Raw genomic sequence first — 24,613 nt, 5'->3', positions numbered from 1 at the left:
TCACCCCACGAATCTGAGGTGGTACGGATTTCAAGTGGAGTATTCGTACACGGGATGGGAGACTATGGAGAGGGGGTGATTCCGTCCATTTCTTCCTAATTGCCGTAAAAAATTGCCCCGAAGATACTGCTTCAGGTGTTCTGGCGCACTATTTTCCACAGGGAGTTCGACTGGAGCGCGCCAGCCTTGTGCGGCGCCGCATCTTCCGGGCCATTTTTTACGGCAATTAAGAAGAAATGAACGGAATCACCCCCCTCTCCATAGTCTCCCATCCCTTATACGAATACTCCACCTGAAATCTGCACCACCTCAGAATCGAGGGGTGATGCCTTTAAGCAAACACCACGGCTCTTTCGCATCGCTACCGAATTCGTTCTCAAGTTGTACTTCGACTCTAATATTTGAACACTCCAATGCTGACAAAATCTGAAACACGTTGTTAGTAGTTAGGACCCTCTGAAAATGCCTCGAGTACTCTAGTAGAATACCAACAACAGGAACTGAGCGTAGCAGCTGTGCTGTTCAGTTCAAGCTCTAGTGAAGAGCCGAACTCATCTAAAAAAAAGACTACTACATAAGGATGGTGCTGCAAACGCATTTCTATAGTGGAACTCACATCGATCTTCCAGATAACTGGATAGGAAGTGATGGATCCCCAAACGGTTATCTCTCTTGCAAGCTATTGAAAGCTCTAACAAACCTTATCTCAGCTCTCAAATTTGGCTTTTTTTTCTGAAGAGATTCCAGCAGATAACTAGACACGCTAGTTCTACCACAGACCAAAAGTTCTTGTTCTCCCAACTCCAACTTCTAATTTTGTTTCTGTTCCTCCCATTTTTACATGTAAGGTTTACGATCAAAAATTAAGATGATGTCCGAGTTCACCTATTTCAACAACAAAGCAAGAGTTCATCGAAAAATAACCATTGAAAAGAGGACAGGGGAAAAATAATCAAGGATTGGAGCTTGTTTCAATGTCCTTGCCTATCTCACTTTGCCGCATATCATTAGACACGGAAAACAATCGATTCGTGAGGATGGATATGTATATCTATCTACCTTCTCCTCAACTCTGAAAAACTTTCACAAAGCGCTCACTTTCTTAATTAGAGAATAAGAAAGATATATGAGAAAATCCAAAGAAAGGAACTGCACCACGCTTATTCCATACTTGATTGCTTGTCACACAAGAGAAAGAAAGAAATGGTTCAGAAATGCATAGTGACAAAAACCCCGCATGTATCGCAGTGATAGAATTCGAAAACTTTTAGTAACCATGGTAATTCTTTGCTAGAAAACGGAAAAACGCCACTCCGCGTTTCTTTTCCGAAGCTAATTTAATTCTTTTGCTGTTTATCATCAGACATGATTCGATTCGTAGGGACGAAATGTAGCTAGCATTAAAATATTTTGCACTTTGAAAAACTTTTAAAATAGCACATATTTCCCAAATTACCAACTGCTATAAATCAAGGGAACAGGCTCTGAGATAACTGCGCCCTGAGGATATATGAAATTGGATGCAAACAAAATCCGGTTAAAGTGAAGTTATAGTTAAATACTCGTAGAATAGACATTTTGGTACCATTTTGGTAGTTTTGGTTATGTATATTCGAGAATTCATGGATTTCCACAACTTGATGGAAACGGCTCCAGATAGAGAAGATTTAGTGCGAAAATTTGTCAACAAAAAATGTTTATTTCGCAACCCTTCCGATTTCCAGGATTTTCTTCTATGATTTGCTCTTTATCATTATTTACTCAGTTTTCGTTGCTGTTGTTACTGTTGTTGTTGTTGATAACGAATAAATGTTCCAGTCAAGAAATTCGGCACTTCCCTGGACCCTCTTTATCTCTACTATGCCATGTCTGAATCAGCAGACTGTGAGACCTGAAGGTGTCAAGAGGGCAAAGTGAAGGAAAAATTTTACTGTTTCTACAAAAACACGATGCATCGTTTCCACACTGCAAGTAGATCAATTTGCAGTAAAAGGAATGGTCTATCGAATGATATCAAATTCAGCTGAATTTGTGAAGTTTGAAGTTTTTTCTTTTGAATTCTAGCTAACCATAACGCAGGCGTTTATCCCGATCTCAGAAGAGTCCACTGGGCATCTCACATCACAACCAGTGGATCCTTCCACTGTTTTCTTTCAGTATTGACAGAATTTTATTTGAAAAGGAATAGGAAGAAACGACACATCCCCAGAATAGTTGGTCACAAGAGTCTGAATGAAGCGCTTTTAAAGTTTGTGGAAAAAAGACATGCGAAAAAAAAGTTATTTAGGCCGTATTAATACTTTTACAGGAGAATATTTATGTCCACGGGGAACTGGACACACTGGCGTCTGCGAATGGATGGTTCTGCGATGAGGCAGCAATTTTCTTTGTGTGTTTTTAGATGGATTCTGCAGTGCATTCCTGCGTGAGACCATATACTTACATCGCTCCTCCTCTCTCCCTCTCTCTGTCTCCAAAAAGAAAATGGAATTTCTGACTTGAAATTGTGCAATTCAATGCAAATTAGAAATCTTCTCTTCTGAATTAGTCGGAACACTTTAAAGTGAATAAAATATTTCAAGGAAACAAATTTCCACCACCACTCAAACGGGAAAAGTGTTGAAAATGATGCAAAGTTACGACTTTGTTTACCCGTGCAAAACTTTTATTTATTGTCGGTTTTGCAGTAGTAAGTAGCAAGAAATGGATGGATAAGAAACGATAATCGAATTTTTGTAGAAGGAAGATAGGTTTTGAGTTGATATTTATCACGTAATCTTCACCTCTCAAAAAAGAAAAAGATCAAAAATATGCAGAGTTTACACAAAGGGACTTTATGATTGAACATTTGGTGAGATTTTTTTTGAAAGAATTCCAGATGTAAAAAGAATCAATTTGTTGGTATTTTCCTGATCTAGGCTGTGATGATTATAAGAAAATGGTGCTTCGGTTTCCTGGAAATACCCGTGAGGTTGAAGAAACCACACTGTGAACAGAGAAACAAAATGAACGCAATCGCACAAGAACACAACTGAAACAAAATTAGAAATAAATCAAAAATAACGTGAAAAACGAAGGAAGGTGCAGAGATGACCAAACATCACGTACGGCCTTCACCCAGCTCGACACCGTTCCAGAACCAGTAGCGATTCGTCAGCCCTCGTTCACCTCGCTTTTCGGACACTTCTACTTTTTTTCTGTCCTTCAACCATTTCTCTGTCTCGCAACGATTTGGAGACGCTTTTCAGTTCCAACGGTGGCGAAGAGCGACCGTAGGTTTCACGGCGATTTCTCCACGTCATACTTCTCTCCGTTCCGTAGATCCATCATATTTATCTCGAGTTTACCGCGTCCACGCCTCTCCAGCGTGCGAGCAATTATATATCGTCTTATTCTACCAATCGATGCATCTCTGACTATCCCGACCGCTGACCCAATTACATCGCTTTCTATCCTATTTCCTACTCTACTCGGTTTCTCGCCTATATGTCCTTTACAAAGGCTGTATGGCAACCTTATGTATAGTTCTGCTAACCATTGTTTTACCCTCCAAATTCACTAAAAATACACTAACGTTTGTCGTACTAAGAAGTATTTCTAAACCTTCAAATCTTTTTCGTTATAAACGTTGTGCTCGGGCGCAATGAAACTTATAGGTAGAAATAAGTTTTGCTGGCAGAACAAGAAAGGTTGAATCTTCTTATTTGAAGAAATAAGTGGCCATCACTGCGACACAGTAAAGGTGAATGTATTTAATGTTTTTCCACTTGTCTGATGAAACCATAGCTCAATACTGTCTTCACGCCAAAATGTCTCTCTACCGTTTCGATAAAAAAAGGACATGTGGCTCGATCTCAGCGCCTTTGGAAGAATTTGATGATGATTATGAGATGTAGAGGCGAGTGAAATATCGGCAGGAATACTCGTAATCCACATCAGAAATAGAATGACCTTCCCATCCTTATGCCTTTGTGGTTATCGGCTGCGCTGCGGCTGCGAATTAGTATCAGCTGTGTAGGGAAAAACACTGATCTGATGCGCACGCGCAAAAGCTGCAAATCCGGCTCACATGGAACGACCAGAACGATCCCTCTACTTCAAGCTAATCATCTCAGTACTTTTCTTACAGCTTGGGAAAAAAATGACGTGGAAGCCACGACCAGCTCAGGTCGCAAGTTTTTTTTCTGGGTTAGCGCGACCAAAGATACGCCCGAAATTCCTATCAATTCGAATCAGACGGTCTCTGACCATTCTCGGCCATCATTCCAGAAACCTCTCAAGAGGTCGTCATGTCGTTGTGTCATTGATCGCTGTAGTGCGAATTAATAGAAAGCTCCTTTTTCACTGATCAATATTAAGCTTAGAAATCAGCACAGGTAGTTAATCGTGCACTTATGTAAATTCAAATTTTATAATTTTAAAATCTGCAATAAGACGGGGAAGTAAACCAGAAATCGTGGCAAATTTGTAGTGGTTTCCAATCTTTCTCTAAAATTTTACGAATTAATATCAGATTTTCCAGAGCTTCTGGCACCCCACAAATTATCCAGCGAAATCCTACGATTTTGTTCACGCTGTCCTGATTTCCTTTCACTGACAAACTCATAATCTTCTGGTTTCTCTTCGGAATCTTTCAATTCTTCTCCTATCCTATTTCTGGACGTTATACAACGCAATGACGGAGGCTAGTCTGTTCAGAACCTGCCATACGGTGGTGATGGTGCAAGAACCATCGCACCAATCGCTTTCACAACAAACGCCGAACTTGTTCCTAGGAGCTTAGAATCGAGTTTTCATTCCCCACTAACCACTCCGAAGATAGCTCCCCCTCTGACCGATATGACGAAGCGCTTTGATCCTGATCCTGGCTGACGAACTGTCTAATGCTCTATGTCCTGTTCGCTGATATAAGCTGGCCCAATTCATACTCCTCTCTTGACGCACACCTTGTTTCATCTTCGTCTAATTTTTGATGGTCTTACCGTATCTTTAAATGTAAGACACTATTGCAGGATGCTTCTGCTCCTCGCCGTTCTCGTCCCTTTAGCGTGGTGTCAATCACCACTGAGTAAGGCATGGAACGAAGCTCTTCCTGGAGTGCAACCTTTTTGGGAAAAATATCAGACTGGACCGCATGGAGTGGTCATCCGAGGATGGCAATTTAGTCGCTGCGCAAGCGAGCAGGTGAGACTTCTTTCTCTTTTGTCCATTGTCTCCCAGTTCTCTAAGCAGCAAATTGCGGGGAAAAAACTTGGATCGGTTCTGTGCGCCGCTCAACGAGTAGTCTAGGAAGAGATCGTCGAAGAGGCGCTCTAGGGAAATATCCTTCTCACAGATCTCACTTCAAACGTCATCTCGACGGATGCAATTACAACACGTTTAGAAGGGTCATAAGTAAAGCAACTGATTTCCATCAACTCAACAAAATTGAAAGAAAGCAAATACAAAATTTAGAAGTCTTAAATATCTATAGATCTTTCCAAAAACAAAAGGAAGAAGTAAAACATTGCAAAAACTGAATCATGCACTTGTGAATGGCGCCTGCAGTCTTGCTTAACACAATAAATAGATATGCTTTCCAGTAACGGGAGCTTAGAAATGTGTCATCAAGGTGTAGGGCAATTATTGGCCACTGCTTCGTTTGCTTTCTCCGTTCCCTACATTTTGCCGTTGACTCCGTACAGAATCAAGGTAACCAAGAGATCAGCTGCCTAGTGGAAGTTCCGCCCTTTGCCGAAGTATCCTGGCCGAAGTGCTTTAAATCAACGGCCGCTGATCAACCTACTCCTAGCTGTAACTGCGGCATAACTGTTATCCTACATATGAAGTTACCCAATAAAAAGTGGGTTAATGGGTGGGTTACCCAATAGAGAGCGGGAGGAAGGTGCTCGAATTCCCCACTACCATACATCAATGGGCTCAGCCGACGGATGCGGCTCTGTACATACGAAGTCAATGTAATCATTGACCGAAGCGTTGAGAATCTGCTGGAGAAGCTAAAATGAAGTGAAACTCCTAATTCGTTTCTCTAATCGACAGTGAACCAATTAATATGGATAGGACGTCCACATCAATGTAAGAAAGGCTAAATTATAGCACATCCTCTATTTAAAGCGCCAGTAAGAATGTTCTATGGTAAAACCAAACTACATACAGGACAAGCTTAATTTACTTTGTTCTGTTACTCCTTTGAGGCACTATAGACTTGGGTTGTTAACCTTCTTCAAGGGAAATATAATTGTATCCTTTGCAGAAGCATTTCGGGGGCAAAGGGGGCATTGATAACGTAACAAACAAACATTTCGATCAATTTACAACGCAAACTATCTGCTTTTGACAATCTTTTTTCTTCTTTCAAATGACTTCTTGTCACTATTTCACTCCGGAAAATAGCTGAACATAATCTCCTCTTGAATGACAACAGTCCTGCAGCCACAGCTGGGCGTAAGTTGATCGAAGGAGAGCTAATCAATTACAGGAGTACAGCAGATGAACCCGCCATAATTGCAATGTGGTGTGACTTCCACATGGCAGCTGAGTTTCTGGTTGTTTTGCCGCAGTGAGCAGTTCACGGGAAAATCTAGGGGAGAGAACGAGTTACCAGTGCACTGCCCTAGAGTTGCCCTTCATTCTGAGAAAAAGAGGTCATATCTGTTCACGATGTCCGCCTCCTTAGATGTTTTATTTTATTAATAAAGCAGCCCTATTTTATCAAAAAAAAAACATGAAACATCCTAGTTCTTAACTTCATTATCCCAAGTCTTTCCATCTTCACTTTGGTCAGAACCTTTCTAGAATATTATTTTCTGCATTAAACATCAATGAGCAAACTTCTGCGGTGACTTGTTCAAAACTTCAAATGGACCAGCAATAGAACAGGAATGATGGGCTCTAGATAAAATGAACATTTTTCAACGTACATTGATTGGGCGGATATGGGAATGCTGCAAACTATACATAGATTAGATCCTTCCTCAATAGAAACACAAGAAGATACTCTCAATAATGAATTATTTCCAGTGCGAACGAAGAGAGAAAGAAAAACGCTGTCTTGTTCGCTTTAATGTGAAGTATTCTTTAAGAGGGGCGGGTGTAGCGCAGTGGTAGGAGGTTCAGCTGCGTTTAAACGATCGATCGATGGTTCGAAACCGCCTTGATTCTAAGCAAGCCGTTCATCCCGGTGTCGATAAATTGGTACCAGACGTAAACTCACTGACATGACAGCCTCTGCAAGCCATGTATGCTAGACACGCATTCGTAGATCTCAGACCATTCTGAATCGACGTGGACGCGGTGGCGCATCCCGAGCGGATTGGGTATCCCCAGACACTTTAATTTTTTGTCTTTCATTTTTTAAGAACAGTGCAGTTAGCATACTTCCGCCCCGTTTCAATGTTGATACGTTGAGACTCAGCTGTATCGGCGCAACTCTGCATAACACCTTGGCAGATAAGGATAAGAGAAATTTTCTCATTGCTGCCTCCATAGAACCTGTGGAGTGAGTGAAACAGGATTTTAAACGTTCACCGATTTCTTCTTCTGTGTTTCAGTGGACCAATTATGTAGTGAACGTGTCGAACATCGTCATCTGGCCTGACTATCCACGGTTCCCAGGCCCGATTTTCTTCAACGTGACTATGGATGTGTCTGAGGATCTGCCCGTCGACAAGATCGAAATGGATCTCGAGGTTTGTAATTCTACCCTTCACCTTCTTTCCATCAAAACATTTCTTCGTTCTGATGTAGGTTCGACATGCGGTCACAAATAAACAGGGCTCCAAAGGCTGGCAGGTGATTCCATGCCAAGGATGGAACATTATAGACGGTTGTGATGGGGTTGGATCATGGTGAGTGCATTTTCAGCTTTTTTCGTGTCCAGGCTGTGACGATTACTACTGGTTCGAGAGATTCGAGAAGAATCCCACAAATACAACTATGCAGTAGCTGCTTGTTGCTTCAAGTGATTCCGATGTGTATAAGTGATCGACATCATCACCGACCCACATCTGAGCAGTACTGCTTGCTAACAAATATTTTCATTTGCATGAGGAATATTCTTTTTTAAACTGGTCAGAAACAAAATAACCTCAAACAAAGAAAGCAGTACATTTTTACGAAGTAATACTTCTGAAGTTAAACTAAATGAAAGAAAATAAGGAAGCAAATAAATAAATAGATAGAAAACTAAATGACAGAACATGAAAGAACGAGCAAATGAACAGACGCATGAGAAAGTACCAGTCTGAAGAAAATATTTAGAAAATGTTTAAATATTTAGACGCATCTCTGCGGAATAATCACCAGTCACAAAACCACACCATGTATTGGCCAAAGGGTGAAAAAACACCGTAGATCTTCTTGGCCGCTTTTCGCGGATACCATCTACCTAGTTTTTGAAGTAATTCCCTTGTACACCTTTGCGCTATCAAATAGTATAAGAGCATTTTTTCGAATACTAGATCCAGAAGACAAGGATCCTCCTCTGGTGCATGTCCAATTTTGTTGATCCAAGTAGGTTCTTTCATTCGAAAGATTCGGAGCGCACTTCGCCACCAATAGAAGATTTTGTGGTCAGTGACGAGGCACTCTAGAAACTTCTTTGATTGCAGTAAGAGGAGCAGAGGCTGGAAGGTGGTTACGCAGCCGTATGGGTAACATTCGCCAATACAAACTGGTTACATGAGTAGAGGAGTTGAAGCCTGGAGCCTGGAGACGCTAACTCTCCGGCGGTCAAATTCAAGTCTTGCTGGAAATTTGCCTTAAGGCCGTTCCCGACAACAGGAAAAGATTCAAAATCTGTCTCTCATATGCGAAAAGAGTGAATGAATGGTGAACGGCAAATTAGCTAGGGATCTCTGCATCAAAAACAGTGATGATGTCTGTTGAGATTGAGGACTTCCAGTGCCTTTTGCAAAAAGTAATGAATCAAATATGTTTTTTTAATTCACATTCCACTTAGAAGATAGGAGCTTGCTGTATTACGTATCATCAGCGGAGACTCTCAAGAACAGGATTCAAGTTTTCCTCTTGTGCCAACGATTGTTTGGTGTAACTTTATTAGTGGCCTAACGTTTCGACAACCTCGTCTTTATCAGAAGCACGAAAATTGTCCCGGGTTTTTGATGCGTGCACATCCCATCAAACTCCTTTTTCCATGCTAAGCCTCGAAATCGTACTAACCACACCACGTAAGAACTCCAGACCCAAAAACAAACTGAGCAGTTTCACCGACTACCAAGGTTGGTGAACCAGTGGGTTCTTGCGTCTTCCAAGGAGAAAGAGATTTTTTGAACAAAAGTTCAAGAATATTTTCTGCTCATCGCCTATCACGTGATAGAGGTCAATCCCTCAGAACAACAAGATGTGCTCCGTTGAATGTTCTCTTCCAATCTTTTTTCCTCTTTATAATTGATAATTGAGCGGCAGATGTAGGGCAGTCGATAAGTCGACAAGGGGATCCGGCTATGACTGCATAGTCGATAGTTTGAAACTGTCCTAGAACCACCAAGCTTTTCATCCCTCCAGGGTCGATAAATTCATACCAGACTCGTCTTGGAGGACAAAAGCACTCATATTGATGCATCGACTGGCCCAAGTCATTGTAAGGCTGCACTCTCGCTAATAAACCTCAAAAAATTCTCAACTGAAGTCGACTGCGTAGGCGCATAGCAATGGGTTTGATCAACTAATTATAATTACCCTTCATTCCAATACATGATACCAGTATTATTTATCCTTTATAAAATTTGATAATAAGAGAAGAATAACTATCTGAGGAACAATGCAATAGAAACATAAACATTAAGATTGGAAACAAAAGTAATGGCCACATACATCGACTTTCTCATCTTATAAATCACTTAGAAGGGGTGTAGCAAATTTCTTCTCACGTCATTTTCATCCAGCAGCAAAAACGACACCAAGAAAACAAGGCTATTTATAAGCATGCAATTTGACTATTGCGCTGAGATCTGCTAAATCACAGTTGCGGACAGAATCAGTGAAGAAGGGAGTTTTAAAACCACGGTTTTAAATGCGTCCAGGTTGTAAACAACAGTCTAGTCAGTTTTTATGTTGTTGTTGACCGCTCAGGACCACTGCACCAGCACTTCAGTTGATCATTTTTGCACTGCTAACAAGCCTATTATCGTTATTTTTACGTGGAACAAACTTCTTTTTATTGGGTTCGTGCATAGTTTCTAACCGTTCTTTATCCTTATATTCTTTTTTAGCCATTTAAAGGACAAACAGGTTAAAAAGGTGATCACGTACAGTAACACAAGCGAATTTTTGAAAAGTGGAAAAGTTTTTTTTCTATAAAGTGAGCGTTCTTCCGGAGTGGCGCATATTTTTCAGGTCTAAACCGTCTCCTTCAAAAGCGAGTGTTCGAGAGTCTTTCTCATACTAATAGCGACTTCTGTGCAAACATCGTAAATGTTTCCTGCTACAGTTTTTACTTCTTAATTGGACACGAGCAGAATAATGTGCGGAAAATCTTCTTTTTCAGCATAACATTTACCTCTTAACTTATCGTGTTATATATGTTATAACAAACTGCTAAATGTTATATATATATATATATATATATATATATATATATAACATTTAGCAGTTTGTTCCTATATATTTTTATATTTAAAACTTCCCATGGTGGACATTCAAAGCAGTAAAATTTCTCGATTTTATCAGCCTTTCGTCAAATGACGACAAAAAATTCTCTTAACAAGGGACTTCACCAAAACAAAACTACCAGAAATCAGAAAGAAATATGTATTAACTCATTGTTATGGATGTTCGAAAGAAAAGTCCTTCAAATTCAAGCAATTCAACTTAATATCGCTAAGGTATGGAAAAATGAAAACGAATAAATATTCACGTGGTTTCAGTCGCTACTGTGACATGTTGGATAAGTGCAATGAGGCAGTGAAAGGAGCACATAAGTATATCAAAGACGCGAAAGCTCAGGATTTCCTCCGACAAAACAAAGTAATTTTGTTTCTTTTTGCTCTCTTTTTGCCTATGTTGCTTCTCTCTTCTCTATAAACTATGCAAATTGGGAATGTTTAGCTTTGCCCACCTCCGAAAGGACACTGGACTATGACATTTTCGAAAGTGTTCTCGTCTGAGGACCTTCCTAAATCCTTCTTTGGGCCTCTGCAGTCGGTTTGTTGCTATATATTTTGAGTTATATGTAGTATTCGAACTAGCTGCTGATTATTAATGAACGTATTTCAGAACGAGTACTGGCTGACCTTTTCTTTCACGGACGGAAAGGATCGAAAACTTGGCTGTGCTCGGTAAGCAGAAATAAAAGCGTGATATCTAAGTTCAGGATGCTTACTTTTCATAACTTAAAGGCATCACCCCACGAATCTGAGGTGGTGCGAATTTCAGGTGGAGTATTTGTACACGGGATAGTAGATTATGGAGAGGGTTGTGATTCCGTTCATTTCTTCCTAATTCCCGTAAAAAACGGCCCGGAAGATGCGGCGCGTGCACGAGGCTGGCGCGCTCCAATTGAACTCCTTGTGGAAAACAGTGCGCTGGGACGCTCGAACCCGTATCTTCCGGGCCGTTTTCTACGGGAATTAGAAAGAAATGGACGGAATCACCCCTCTCTCAATAATCTAGGATCCCGTATACGAATACTCCGTACCACTCCGGATTCGTGGCATGATGCCTTTAATAAGTAAAACTATGCAAACGGCAACTATGTAGACAAAAAGACAATTTCGCTTGTCACGGAATACACTGTCAAATACGAACTTCTAAACACCAATGGGAATTACAAGAGAGAGGACACCTTATTATCAGGAATGGGTCTGAAAGCAGTCGAACATTCCTGTTTAGTGATAGAAAAATTGTGCCCAACCTAAAAATAGTCATAATTTTTGTTCTAGATAGGAGTAGTTGTTATTCCTGAGTTGTTCTGCGCAGCTTCTGATAGCGCAGTGGCTGCCGCTACAGCCTCTTCGCTACTCATGCGCCTCATTTATTCCACTTCAACAAATCGTCCGTTACACTGTTTTTATATTGTGCGCTTAAAAAATCTAACTAAATCATATACCAAGTTTAAAAACCACTACATCTAATCACATCCATCTAAATCCAAAATGCAAATGCTTGAAACCATCGGGTATTAGTTGCTTGAAGATATAAGGACACGAGTTCCCTGTTCAAAGGCTGTGGGTGCGTGTAAAGAGGGTCCCGGCGGATTGATGACTTGGCAGAGCAATTAGCGATGGAGTGTACCCTGTGGGGGGTCACCCTCGTTGCTGCCTGAATGGCTGACTCTGTCTTCCTACCGCTAATCATACGTGAAAAAAGAGAGGAAGATGAGAGGAAGATTTAATAGCTTTCAATTAAGAATGTGAAAATTTTCGTTAAAGGCACCACCCCAGGCATCTGAGGTCTGGATTTCAGGTGAGCTATGCCTATACGGGGGCATGCACGAGGCTGGCGCGCTCCAATTGAACTCCTTGTGGAAAACAGTGCGCTGGGACGCTCGAAGCCGTATCTTCCGGGCCGTTTTTTTTCGCAATTAGAAAGAAATGGACGGAATCACCCTCGTCCCTATAATCTACGACCCTGTATAGGCATAACTCACCTCAAACCCGCACCACCCCAGTATCCTGTTATCCTGTAAGCCCGAAGCTATTTTGTAGCCCAATTTATTTTTGGACACACGAGCCTTGTGTATATCTGACCTTGGAAGAAAGACTTATTTTGGAAATACTTCTAGATTTCCTGGGGGTAACATCTAGACAAAATTCGTTCCCTTTCTTTTATTAAAGAAATAAAACAAAGTAACATGTACTTTTAACTACATTCCACTACATTGTTGTTCTTTAGTTTATTCGACAGTTTTGACAATTCACACCATTCTCCTTCACATATTTCCATACAAGTGAGTGGTTCTCTGCATCCTATGACCAAAAAGCATCTGAGACGGCTGTCTGCCTGTCCATGAACGACTGCAGCGTAACCGCGTCGTAAGCGTATCCTTCGGCACATCCATCGGACACGTAACGTCTCGGAGGCATTTGCGGAGAATCCGCCGAGATTCCTTCTCCGTCCCCCAAAACCTCTATCTCCCATACCAGTTTTTCATCTAGAAATAAAAGTAAAAAGATAGACTATGATAAAGAAATAGAAAACATGGCATAGAACTTCAAATATAGGAAAACAAGGACACGGATACAGGAAATCAAAGTCGGAGTGTTCTGTTCTCGTTTGTGTCTATTTTCAAGTAGTTGGGTAGGCTGAAATTTCTTTTTCTTTCATACGTCGTAAATCTTACACTCAATACTTTAGATCCCAGGCGAGGGAGGACTTAGAAACTATATCCACTGTTTTTTTGCAATCCCCAGAACCCTATTCAATTTCTGAAACCCAATTGTAGTAGAGGATGGAATTCTCCTGAAGTGTGAATGCCTTGAACTTTTTTTTGAGCATTGTTATCAAAGAGAAGCTCAATGTAGACTCTATCGTAGTGGAGATAAATAGGAACACGCGACAAACACCACAGACGACTTCATCCTCAAATATAAGTTGTGCGTCGCTACAAACTTCTAGCCAGATATTGTTTTCGTGGGGGCGCGTATACGAGTCTGATTGCTACCTGCTGGCGGTGGTTCGGCTTGCACCAAATGCAATCAGACGTTTGAGTGTACGCTCTGGGCACGTACGAGTAATACAACGCCCAGCACGCTGCCAATGCCCAACCCAAATATACTAGGTTAAACACCTAGAGGAAGCGTGGAATCTTTGGTGACAACTCTCCGTTGCGTCACGCTAAACCGCCGAACATTGTCGACCTGAGGGGTCACTCGGTATCTTTGGGCAGTTCGCGCCAGAGGCCAGGCTACGGGACTGTAACGATGGATGGACTTTTTGCGACCTGTAGATCGAGAAGGTTGAGCAAAGCTATATTCCAAGAACGACACACCTCGGCAAAGATGCGAGTAACCGCGTCAGGCGATAAAATCAGCCTTCTGAGTATGACAAAAAAAGTATTACTATGTGGAAAAAAAGTATTAGAAATAGCCTATTAGTTGTATTGCGGACCATGGAGTACGAGGGAATTGTCCGCGTCCTGTCGCAATAACAAGTTGAGGTGCAAGGTGATTTTTGGATTCTGCACTACTAGGGGGAATTGAGCATAATCACGCTTATATTCGTGACCTACCTACCGATATTGGTAATCATCCACTCCTCGGAGGTATTCAATCAGCGCTCACTTTTCAATGTAGCGAAAGATTAAAGTAATTAGTTACTGTTTAGAAACCCTTCATCTGAGTGTATCAGCAGAGCCCATCAACTGTCCACGCTTTGAGTATCTTTGAAGATCAACATTCTAGTCCCCAAAGGAATACAGATTCCTCAAAAGCCTACAGTAATCTGCAATCGTCTTTGGATTTCGAAATGCTCATTAAATACATTGAAGATGTTCGGAACTATTCACGAAAAGATTGTTTAAAGGGTGTAGATGACGAGTATGAGCGTGTTCATGCTCCATTAACAAAGTCAAAAAAAATCAAAAAATCGGCTTGGGAAACGGCTTTCCCGTTACGAATTTTCTCGCGAGGCACTTCAAGGTCATCATCCTTGTGAAGGCGTCGGGCCTTTCAGCAGGCTTATTCATCGGTTACTCTTGGATAGGCTGCAAATGAATCTGCGAATCGTGACCACACTCTCTGTCATTCATCTGTGATCATCAACGCTTCCTCGCAGACGCGATGCGTGTGCAGGGCGTTGTACGGTGTCTCGGAGGAAGATGCGTAACTGCAATTAAGGTTCCCACGGTTTTCAGGATACTTAGCGTGAATTGAGTATGGTCACGGTTACACTCATAATCTACACCCTTAACCCTAACTTTCCGTGGAGAGATCCCAACGTCGTCAATTTTGTGGTATGCTGCCTCTAACGAATGTTAGTTGTTTATGAGCATCAAGCGAATGGTGCTTTTTGCAGAAGTAATAATTCAAGAAAAAGAATTACGTTTGGTGAAGAATTTAATGGCTTAACATTATAGATTGTGGGTTGACGTGTGCAAGTACCACCTCCAGGACAAGGCACAAAAGTGTCTGCGAGACCCGAATGCCTTCAAGAACTTCATCAACGAGATCTCTTCGCAAGCCGAACAAATCAGAAACAGAGGTTGAGCACTTGAGTGCCTTTTAGTAGTTCTTTTCCGACGGAGATCCAACTAAACAATTATAGGCAATTGATTGTGCATTAATTCTTTACTTCTTTGTAAAACGTGTTCAATTCAACCATGTCTTTCACTACGATTCGCCTGTCTTAGCGAGCTCGTGTTATTTATTTTACTTGTTAATAAATGCGAAATTTTCAAAGTCTTTTTCTTCTCCTGTCCTCTGTAGAGCAGATACACAGAAATATCAGTAAAATTAGCGAAAACAAAAAAATCATTGTGAAACAATCAAAAAAAGGGTCAATTTGATATTATCATCAATCGCTCTCTACCCAGAGATCCTTTTATAAGTCTAGATTGAAAAATCCCAATATTCTTAACGAATTACTACGAGTTCCACGCGCTTAATTTTTACTTAGTGATTTTCAAGGTAGACCAACCAAAGGTTTTCAAGGCAGTTAATCGTATTCACCAATTGAACCTCCTCAATTAGAGTCCTAATATATCTCTTCCGCCATTAAAAGATACGCAACTTGTTCGAGAAAAAACAACCGCAAATGTCAACTGCAGCGGTTCAAGGGTTGTAGAAAATTCGTTCAGATTCTATCAGTCTTAGTCCGTGTTTTATAATGACTTGAAGTGTTATTAGCCAATATAAAGAATTTGCAAATCTTTCAAGAAATAACAATTGTACACATACGTGATTTTATACGTAGAAGAAGCTATCAACTACTAAGAACACGCATTCTTCGACATTAGGAGACAGTAAAATGTGGCACTTCGCACCATCAAAACGTCGCAACGAGGTATAGACACAACCACAACGAACAATTCCGGTCAACACGGCTATACCGAGATCATACCTTCGCGACGATATTCGAATGAATTGTGCCGTCAGCGGTTGCCAGTGTTTTCAAATGATGTCATCTTTGGAAAAATAACACTTTTGCGCTTTTTCAATATCAATTTTCAATTCAATTTCCTTTCCGCATTCTTCTTCTATTTGTTTGCTATTTTCTGGAGACGGATTTCATTTCCATCCAGCGCGATCTCTCAATCTAGTCACGTTATTTCTTGGCATTGATACTAACGCGACAAAGCAATGCATGTTTACAAAATATTTAAAAATCATATAGCAGAAGCTTACAATTTGACTTAAAATTTGAAATCCGAGAACTGATAGGAGTGGTTCAATTACACAGCTTCGAGACACACCCGCCCGATCTTTGGGTGTACATGAGAATTCGTTCGGGACGGACGAACGGGCAAATCTGTGCCTTGTAAAAATTATCGCATCGTGAATAGACAAATATATTCGTATATAAGATAGTTTCTTTGATTATTACTATCTAGAAATCTAGGCCAGTACCACCATAATTCTAAAAGAATACTTAAAACACAATGCTGAACAATCTAGGATTGTGAGGCGGATTCCTCGCGTCATCTTACGACGCAGCACACTGTACGCTATTATTCAAACGAAACTGCCTTACTGAAAGCAGCTCCAAGCAGTCCACTCAGTTATCCCAGACAACGAAAGTTTACCGAAATCACAAACACAGAAACAACATGACCAACATGACTTTTAACAAAATTCAAAACTCCAAAGGAAATACAAGAACTATTTACGGTAGTTATCAACAAGAAATCGATCAGGAAATCCACATAATCATCACTATTAACTACTCAGCTGGGGGACGTGGACACAATACCTAGAAATGAGATCAAAAAATTTACAGGAATTTAGTTCATTCACAGAGTTATTCACAGGACAATCATTCACAGGAATTTTCAACAGAAAACAGGAAAATAAAATCAAAAATCAAACAACAGATCATATAGCTGACTCCAACCGACCTGGTGTGAAAAGAGGTGGGCTTGGAACCCGTTGTATAAAAGTATTGCAGCGAATGCGACCAATGAACAACACCTTCCAAACCTAATCAGAGGCGATCGCGCCACCCCTGGACGACCTTTTTCAAGTCACCGCTTTGTTGTGAGACAGTTTTAAATAAGGCAGACCAAAGCTAAAAATGAACTTAATATTTCCTACGGGATCTAAGGCACTAAAATAGACCACTTCTGCAAAAAGCGACACTCAGAGTGTTGTACACATCAAGAATAAAAGCATACTCAAGGTCCTGAAAGCGTAACAAATACAGAATCGGGGCTGATCAACTTCCAAAAAGATCGTAGCTATGTACATGAAGCAAAAAATCAATAACAAATGTAATCTTTGAAATATTGCCTAGCTCTGGTGGCCTAAAACGTTCAAGATCCGAAAGAGCAGCTACCACAAAGATTGCGACATCAGTTGCAGAAGCGGAGTGACAGCTGCATGTGAAGCCATTAAGATTGAGAGATCCTCAGCTGCGTCTGAACACAAAATTTGATAGCATAGTTGGATTGTTCTTCGCTTACTTGTATCTCAAAAACAAATATTAGGATACTATGGATTTTTGTTAATACACTTTCTTTGTATCGCTTCTAATGGCAGTTATCGCGACACATGTGTCCTTCAACCATCTCACTTAATTCTTGTGAACTCCAAAGAAAGGATTCTTTCTTGAGTTCACATACAAAGGCGCTCACATAAAGCAGTCATGAATAAGCATCTGATTTTGCCATAACTTTTTTACAAATTCCTTCAAAGTTCTTGTTCGTCTTCTTCAGCGTTTGTGCTGCTAAGTGGCGAGGTACGCTCTCCTGACTCAGACGACGCTATTCCGCTCGGTCGTGTGCTTGATAAGGTGTATGGCATCTAGCTTCTGCCATTGTGAATCGTATCAAACCAGCGCTATTTCGCCCGTCCAGTTGCTCGCTTTCCGAGCACATCTAGGCCTATTCCGATCCTATTGAGACTAATCTTATTGATTGAGATCTTTGGTCTCATTAGTTATCACCATAGGTGCGATAGGGAGAAGCCGGACCCTTCTCAGGTGAAGGGGGTTCAGCTCATGGGATGCAGCTCAAGTGAAGGGGGTCCTTTCGATAGCCGTCCAAAGGTGAAGGGGGTAATTTCGCGAACTGTTTAAAAGTGGAGGGGTCAGAGCACCGGCTCCAACTATAGCATTTATGGTTATCACTTCATAAGAACATAGCATCGGATGCAAGTTCGCGCACTTTCTCGCGGGTTAGAGCACTCCACAGTGCTACAGGTCGAATGGCGATTCTGTATACCTTTGACCTCGCACTGTCAGGCTTCCTCTTCTCACAGAGCACGCCGTTGATTGCTCGCCACGTGTACTCGAACGGTAACCTCACGCGCAAAGCTACGGTCGGATGCGAGATATTTGAAAGCAGAGCTGTTCTAAAGGTCTATGTGGTCAATCCAGATGGTGTCGGTCTCATTTACGTCGGTCGCCATGTATTTTGACGGTATTTTTTTTTTTCGTGCAAACGTAGCCCGAAGCTTGCCGGCCAATGCACCACACTTGTGTTTGCTGCTCCAGTTCTTCTTTGTTTTGGGACAGCATGACGCAGTCGGCTTGACCATGATGCAGGCTTCAGGTCTCTCGTCATGATATCCATTACTATTATGAAGAGCAGCAGAAAGAGGCTCGAGTGCTGATGCAGGCCGATGGAGATCAGGAATTTGGTAGACGTTCCCGCAGCGGTCTGCAATTTACTTCGTGTAGAAGATTTGAACCCTCCTCCTAAGCTCCTCTGGGACAGCATGTCGTAAAGCGTAACTTCTTGCGGCACCTGATAGAATGTTTCTTCTAAGTCAAGGAATGCGAGATGCGAAGGTTTCGCTTCTCAAGATGCTTCTCAGTCAGAAGTAGAGTAGCGTGGGTGGCATCACTGGTGCTCTAGTTGGTGACGAAACCGCACTGATTAGTGGGCAGATCGACAATTTCTCGAATTCTGCGGTTCCGCTCCGACTACATATTCACTGTACAGAATTAATCAACGCCATGTTCGTTCTCGAGACGTTATATAATCTCCAAAAACAGGTGCACAAGGAGTTCCTCTCACTAGTTTGAGGTCATCAAGCTGAGCCGTTATCCATTCACATGCACGTTTGATGAACCAGTTGAATAAATCTCCTCCTGAGAACATAAAATAGCATACCTTGACCACGCTGAGATAATTGTTTCAGTTGCTGTGCGTAAGTTTCACAAATATGATTGTAAAATATTCTTCCATGCTCTCTTGCAAGAGTTGCCATAGTCTGCATTATCGGCTGCCGAATAATTTGACAAACATCCATGTTCCATCGCTGCGACATCTGAAATCCAATAAACGGACACATTCTCACAAATAGCTTGACGAAGAAGATTGAACTCAATTAAAACTTTGATGAAATCCTGAAGTATACAGTCGGCAGTGAATGCCTTACTCTGAGCGACCGCGACGTAACTGCCGCAAAGAATTCTCTTTTTCTACCTGACATCCCTTCTCATTCGTAAAAAAAAGGCATGCCTACACTTACTATTCAAACCACTTAAAAAGGCGAATGAATTGCCGACTTTATGAATGCATATATATATATATATATACATATATATATATACATATATATATATATATATATATATATACATATATATATATATATATATATATATATATATATATATATATATATATATATATATGTCAAAGCACTGCCTGTGTGCTGGATTCCTGGATTCGGACAGATGTGCTGCAGACATTTGCAAGATGAGACCCTCACGAACGACTCAACTGTGCTCTTCCCGTGTGGGAGGCAGACACTAGCTGGCTACAGTGATACTCTGGCTCATATGTAAGCGGTTGAAACCTAGGCGACCTTGTACGTTTTGGATTACGAACATCTCAAATCTTACGTCTTCTTTGACCTCGCTCTGACAGAGGATGAAGAGACAACTTGGCACCCAACGATGCACTTTGTGCTTCTCCGGAACAAAATAATTATCAGCCTCTGTACGAGTAGATAGTTCTGCAAACTCAGAAGCGCCCCCCGAAAATAAAATTTGAAATAATTACCCATTTTTACGATAATTTCTAGACGTTATCCTTATCTTTTCGAAAGATAGAGGTGAAATTCGTGCTAGGCCTCCTGTCGTAATTCATTTTTAAAAAAATCTAATCTAAAAAGAAGAAGATATCATTGTAGTAGGGAATCTAACGAAAGCTTTGAACACCTTGAGCGCTAATACTAGTAAACCACTCAGTTGAGCTGAATACGCACAGTGGCGAAGGCATTGAACATAAGGCAGGCCTCATCTGTGTAGTTGTGCTGCATTCGAGCGGTCAGGGAAACTGGAATGAGAGCAGGGCGGAAGAGCAGCAATGAGACAAAGTTCTCGAAGGACCATGGCTCAGGTGTTGCTGAACGAATGAAATAAAGTATGAAAAGGAAGAATAAATGACTCAAAACACTCACTGGTGAGCTCTTCTATCACGTTGAAAACATCATGTTGACTCCATGGTTGATGAATATCAAGCTGCTTTGTCATCATCAACACGTGCAGAGCTTCGGACAGGGGCTTCAATAACTCTTCTGCATGATTTTGTGTTGTAATTGTGCGATCACAGAAAAGTCGCCAGTCAATCAGTGCTAAAACAAATTTAACGCAATGAAAAGAACTTCTAGAATAGACTGCTCAGCAATCAACATAGTTAGGGAAAAAGATGTAAAAGATACTCTGTCCGGAATCCGTCGTGGTGGGGCCAAACAAGATCATCAATAATTTGCTCTGAACAGCGGGACATCTGGTGCAGCACCGCATTACTTCCGACAACCAAAAAGCATATTCGACTTCGCTCCCCTCATATTTTGCATCAATGCCTGACAGGAGCAAAGGAAGGGCAGCCTTACGAAACTGAAAAAATCCTCGACAAGTGGGTCATCGAACATTTCCAAAGATTACACTAATAGAATACCGGTTACCTCCATCTCTATCAATGGCAGCGATCCTGGTGAGCTTTTTTCTAACTTCTTCAAAATGTTTCTAAGTCGTCCTTTATTAATATTAAGCAGTGATTCGAAAACTTTAGCACATTCGGAAAAAGCCCACTTTGAGCACATCTGTGAAAACAATATTTAACAAGTTTTCCGTAAAGGAACGATGACAGGCGAGAGTAGAAAAACAATCATTTTGAACGTAAATAAAAAAGAAAGAATTGGAACAGAGTAAGCTAATCAGTGATCAATAACCACATAAACACTTATTGCTATCTTGTGGAGTTTTTTTAATCAGTGAGTGAAAACACAAGTGTATAAATGATTGTATAAATAATAATTATGAATTGAAGTGAACGTGGAGGTGCATCCCGAGCGGATTGATTAACGCTAGAAACTTTATCTTCTAAACTATATAGATAATAATTGATAATGATGATAATACATGATTGCATAGATAATGCAAATTCCATAAATGATAACTATAAATAATTAAATGTATAAAACCCAGCGGCGTGTTAAATAGGAACAAATCTTCATCCACTGCGTCATTCGTAGGTATGAACCTTTTAAATAAGTATAAATGAGTTACTGGTGTTAGAACTAAAAAAAGTCCCCATCCCCAAAGAACTTCACTTGCTTGAAGGGGCTGATTCATGGCCGACAAATCCAAGCAATCCTCAAACGTTTAGGATCAATTCGTTCCAGCAACTCCCATTTCAGATCGTAAAAATAACTCTTCTGGAAAGTTTTGTTTTGGAAGTGATAACCTCAGCGTTAAGTCCATGTCTGTGTCCACGAAAGATTTTATTTTCTTTCTTCTGAGTTTATGTTTCCTTCTCAATATTTTTGAAACATTTTGTTATCTTTTAGCAAAATGGGCGAAAATCGAAGAATTACGATTATGAATGAAACCAAATCGAAGTTTAAAAAAATTGTGTTACATAGTTGCGAGGTTGGAAAAGTTGAGTCCAAACAAGTTTCATTTTGAAACCATTTTGAAGCCAAGAGGTAAAATAATGAACATTTCTTTCTTATTTCTACACAGCTTCGTGTTACGTCGATTAGGGCTCTATTTCTTAATTATTTTCTTTTTTTTATTTCGCTAGGATTCTAACAAGCAGCATTGTCTTGAGAACATTTCTACATAACAAACGTGCAGAAGGATTTCCTCACCGTATGAATTACCCGCCCAACTCCAAAACGGTCAATTCCGTATTCGACAGCATTCTGGCAGAACGACATCAATATTGCAACTCGTCTCGCAGTGGAAAGACAGACAGACACAGATTTTAAAAGGATTCCTGGATATATTGCATGTTTATAGAAGATTCTAAAGAAGTTTTCCTATAGATTGATCATTTTTAGAAATGATGAAACAACTTTTTGATGATAAGCCACAAGCGTAGGCATTTCACACGCAGAATAAGCCAGCATTAACCAATTTGCAAACTCACGTCTGAACTCACCATAAAGATAAAATGGATCCTGCCTGGTAAAAAAGTTTTTCTTACAACCTCCTTCGCTTACAGAAAAAGCTTTGCTTTCGCGTTGTACACGTTGAAGGAAAGAATTAGAACGAATATAATTGAGCAAATAACTTGTCCAGGCAGATGAAGTCATACAAAACGAACTCAAACAGGAAGCTGGAAACAGAACGATAGAGAGGACTATTGGGTATTGGAATGGTCAGTAAACTCAGAGGAACAAACCATCAAGACTGTCAAATAGGGGAAAAAATAAAGTATGAGGCAGCTCTTCAAATGTGCCCAGCGCAGTTAAAGCGCGTACAGAAAGCCCAGAGTCAGTACTTGCACTTCTTAGATTCACAGCATACTCGGGTTCTTCTGAAAATTAATAAAGATTTCATCTGAGACATAAGACCTTATAATCAGATACTGTACCTTCTTCAATGCTTAAATTACGGAAATGAAGAGGTGTCGTTCCATTACATGTGGTGTTCGGTGAGGCAAAACCAACGTCAGAAATCATCACACCTCTCCGCATCCGTTTCCCATGCACGCCAGAGAAATCTTCAAGATAACGCTTGCGAACAGGGAAGTATGAAGTGATTCTCGAATCAATCTAAACAATTTCAATCAGAGTAGCAGAAAACGGAAAACAGGAGGTGCAACGCTATGCTAAGAAAAATGCTCAACCAGATGTAATTTTCGATAAAAACCGATTTAAAATGGAAGACGCATATCATAAATACCTACTCACTCATTCTGTCGCTATATTTCATCGCTTAAAATGTTAATACAAAAAAGACCGGTTTCCGCTTCAATATGCATTTTGGTAATTAAAAGCAACGAGCCAAAAATCTACTGCTGGGATCTCGGGTACAGTGTAGCAGGTGGACCAAGCGCGCTCTTATTTCTGGAAGTAAATAACTAAATCAGTAGTGGACCTAAGCATTAGTCTCAAAGGATCAGCGACATGCAAACTAAACTTACTAAGAGAAAAAAGGAAGATACAGCCTCACAAATAAAAGTGCGATTGAGTGCCCTCTCATTACGTAAACTTTCAGCTTTCGTAAAATATTGATATCATATAAGAGAATGAACTATAATTTCCCTAGAATAAAAGAAAAAGGCTTGAAGTTTATTAAAATTGAAGAAATTATTCTGAAAGTAATTAGGTAAGCAAAAGAAGGAAGACAAATAACTAGTCAAGTTTCACTCGAGCAAAATGATTAAGGCATACACAAAATTCTAACTCATAGGAAACTGGAAATCTCTCGGGATTGTTACTGTAGGAACTGGTAGACGCTAGCAATTACCATTAACATAGGTCAAGATTTCATGCTCTGGCAATAGTGCCACTAAGCTGACAACATTCACATGCATTTTATTAACTGCTATCTTAGTTTTTTTTCCAAAAAAGTCGACGGTGACCCATTGAAAACAGTCACCGATAAGCGTCTGAGACAGAAAGGAAGACATAATAAAAGTTTATGAAACGAGATTCGAAATAAAGTAGTGGATAGAAGTTGGATGCAAACCATAACCGTCATGGTGCTACTATTATTTCCCTATATTAAATCCTAGTAGCTGACGGACGTTATAAATTTCGTACAGACTGCAATGTGCAAGCGATGTTCATCGTTCACAGGACCTTCCCCTCGGGAAACACGATCCACCGGAAGCCGTTTCCCGAGGGGAAGCTGTTTTCTAATATATTCCATATTTATGTCCTCGTTTACCATGCGAAAGGTAACTCTCGCATGCGATCGGGACACATGGAAGGATTACCTCCGCAAGCTCGATCAGTTGGAACAACGGAGGACTACACTGGCGATGATGAAAATAAACTAACCCTTCTTCGGAAGATTCTATCCACTAGTCTTCGAGGACTGCGTGCAGATGTCGGTGTTGTACTGTGCGATACTGCATTTCTTTCCATTGGCTCGGCTTAAATTCCTTTTGACAGAAGATCGGGGTAAAAATATTGCGATCTGACAAAACATATTACTTTGTAGCTAAAACAGTTCCATTAGCTCAACAGCAACACAACAATAAACACAACACAACAGAAGTAAGGCAAGCACAACTAGAATATATTTCAAT

At 40.6% G+C, this 24,613-nt stretch overlaps 2 protein-coding genes across 2 annotated transcripts; one reads left to right on the top strand and one right to left on the bottom strand.

Moving 5' to 3' along the window:
* Positions 1-5,013: 5,013 nt before the first annotated feature.
* On the top strand, positions 5,014-15,164 carry RB195_019590 (uncharacterized protein; the record flags this gene model as incomplete). Its single annotated transcript, XM_064187509.1, has 7 exons — positions 5,014-5,184; positions 7,551-7,688; positions 7,747-7,847; positions 10,887-10,986; positions 11,068-11,163; positions 11,236-11,297; positions 15,035-15,164. The coding sequence occupies 7 exons, from the start codon at positions 5,014-5,016 to the stop codon at positions 15,162-15,164; spliced, it is 798 nt and encodes a 265-aa protein (XP_064043390.1).
* A 2,280-nt stretch (positions 15,165-17,444) lies between these two features.
* Positions 17,445-24,449, bottom strand: RB195_019589 (uncharacterized protein; the record flags this gene model as incomplete). Its single annotated transcript, XM_064187508.1, has 11 exons — positions 17,445-17,530; positions 19,229-19,385; positions 20,331-20,470; positions 20,526-20,699; positions 20,787-20,964; positions 21,033-21,170; positions 22,221-22,348; positions 22,514-22,690; positions 22,757-22,891; positions 22,949-23,129; positions 24,363-24,449. The coding sequence occupies 11 exons, from the start codon at positions 24,447-24,449 to the stop codon at positions 17,445-17,447; spliced, it is 1,581 nt and encodes a 526-aa protein (XP_064043389.1).
* Between the last annotated feature and the right edge of the window lie 164 nt (positions 24,450-24,613).

This window comes from Necator americanus, chromosome II, assembly GCF_031761385.1.
Source record: "Necator americanus strain Aroian chromosome II, whole genome shotgun sequence".
Classification (NCBI taxonomy): Eukaryota; Metazoa; Nematoda; class Chromadorea; order Rhabditida; family Ancylostomatidae; genus Necator; species Necator americanus.
This window is presented reverse-complemented; position numbering and strand designations above follow the sequence as displayed.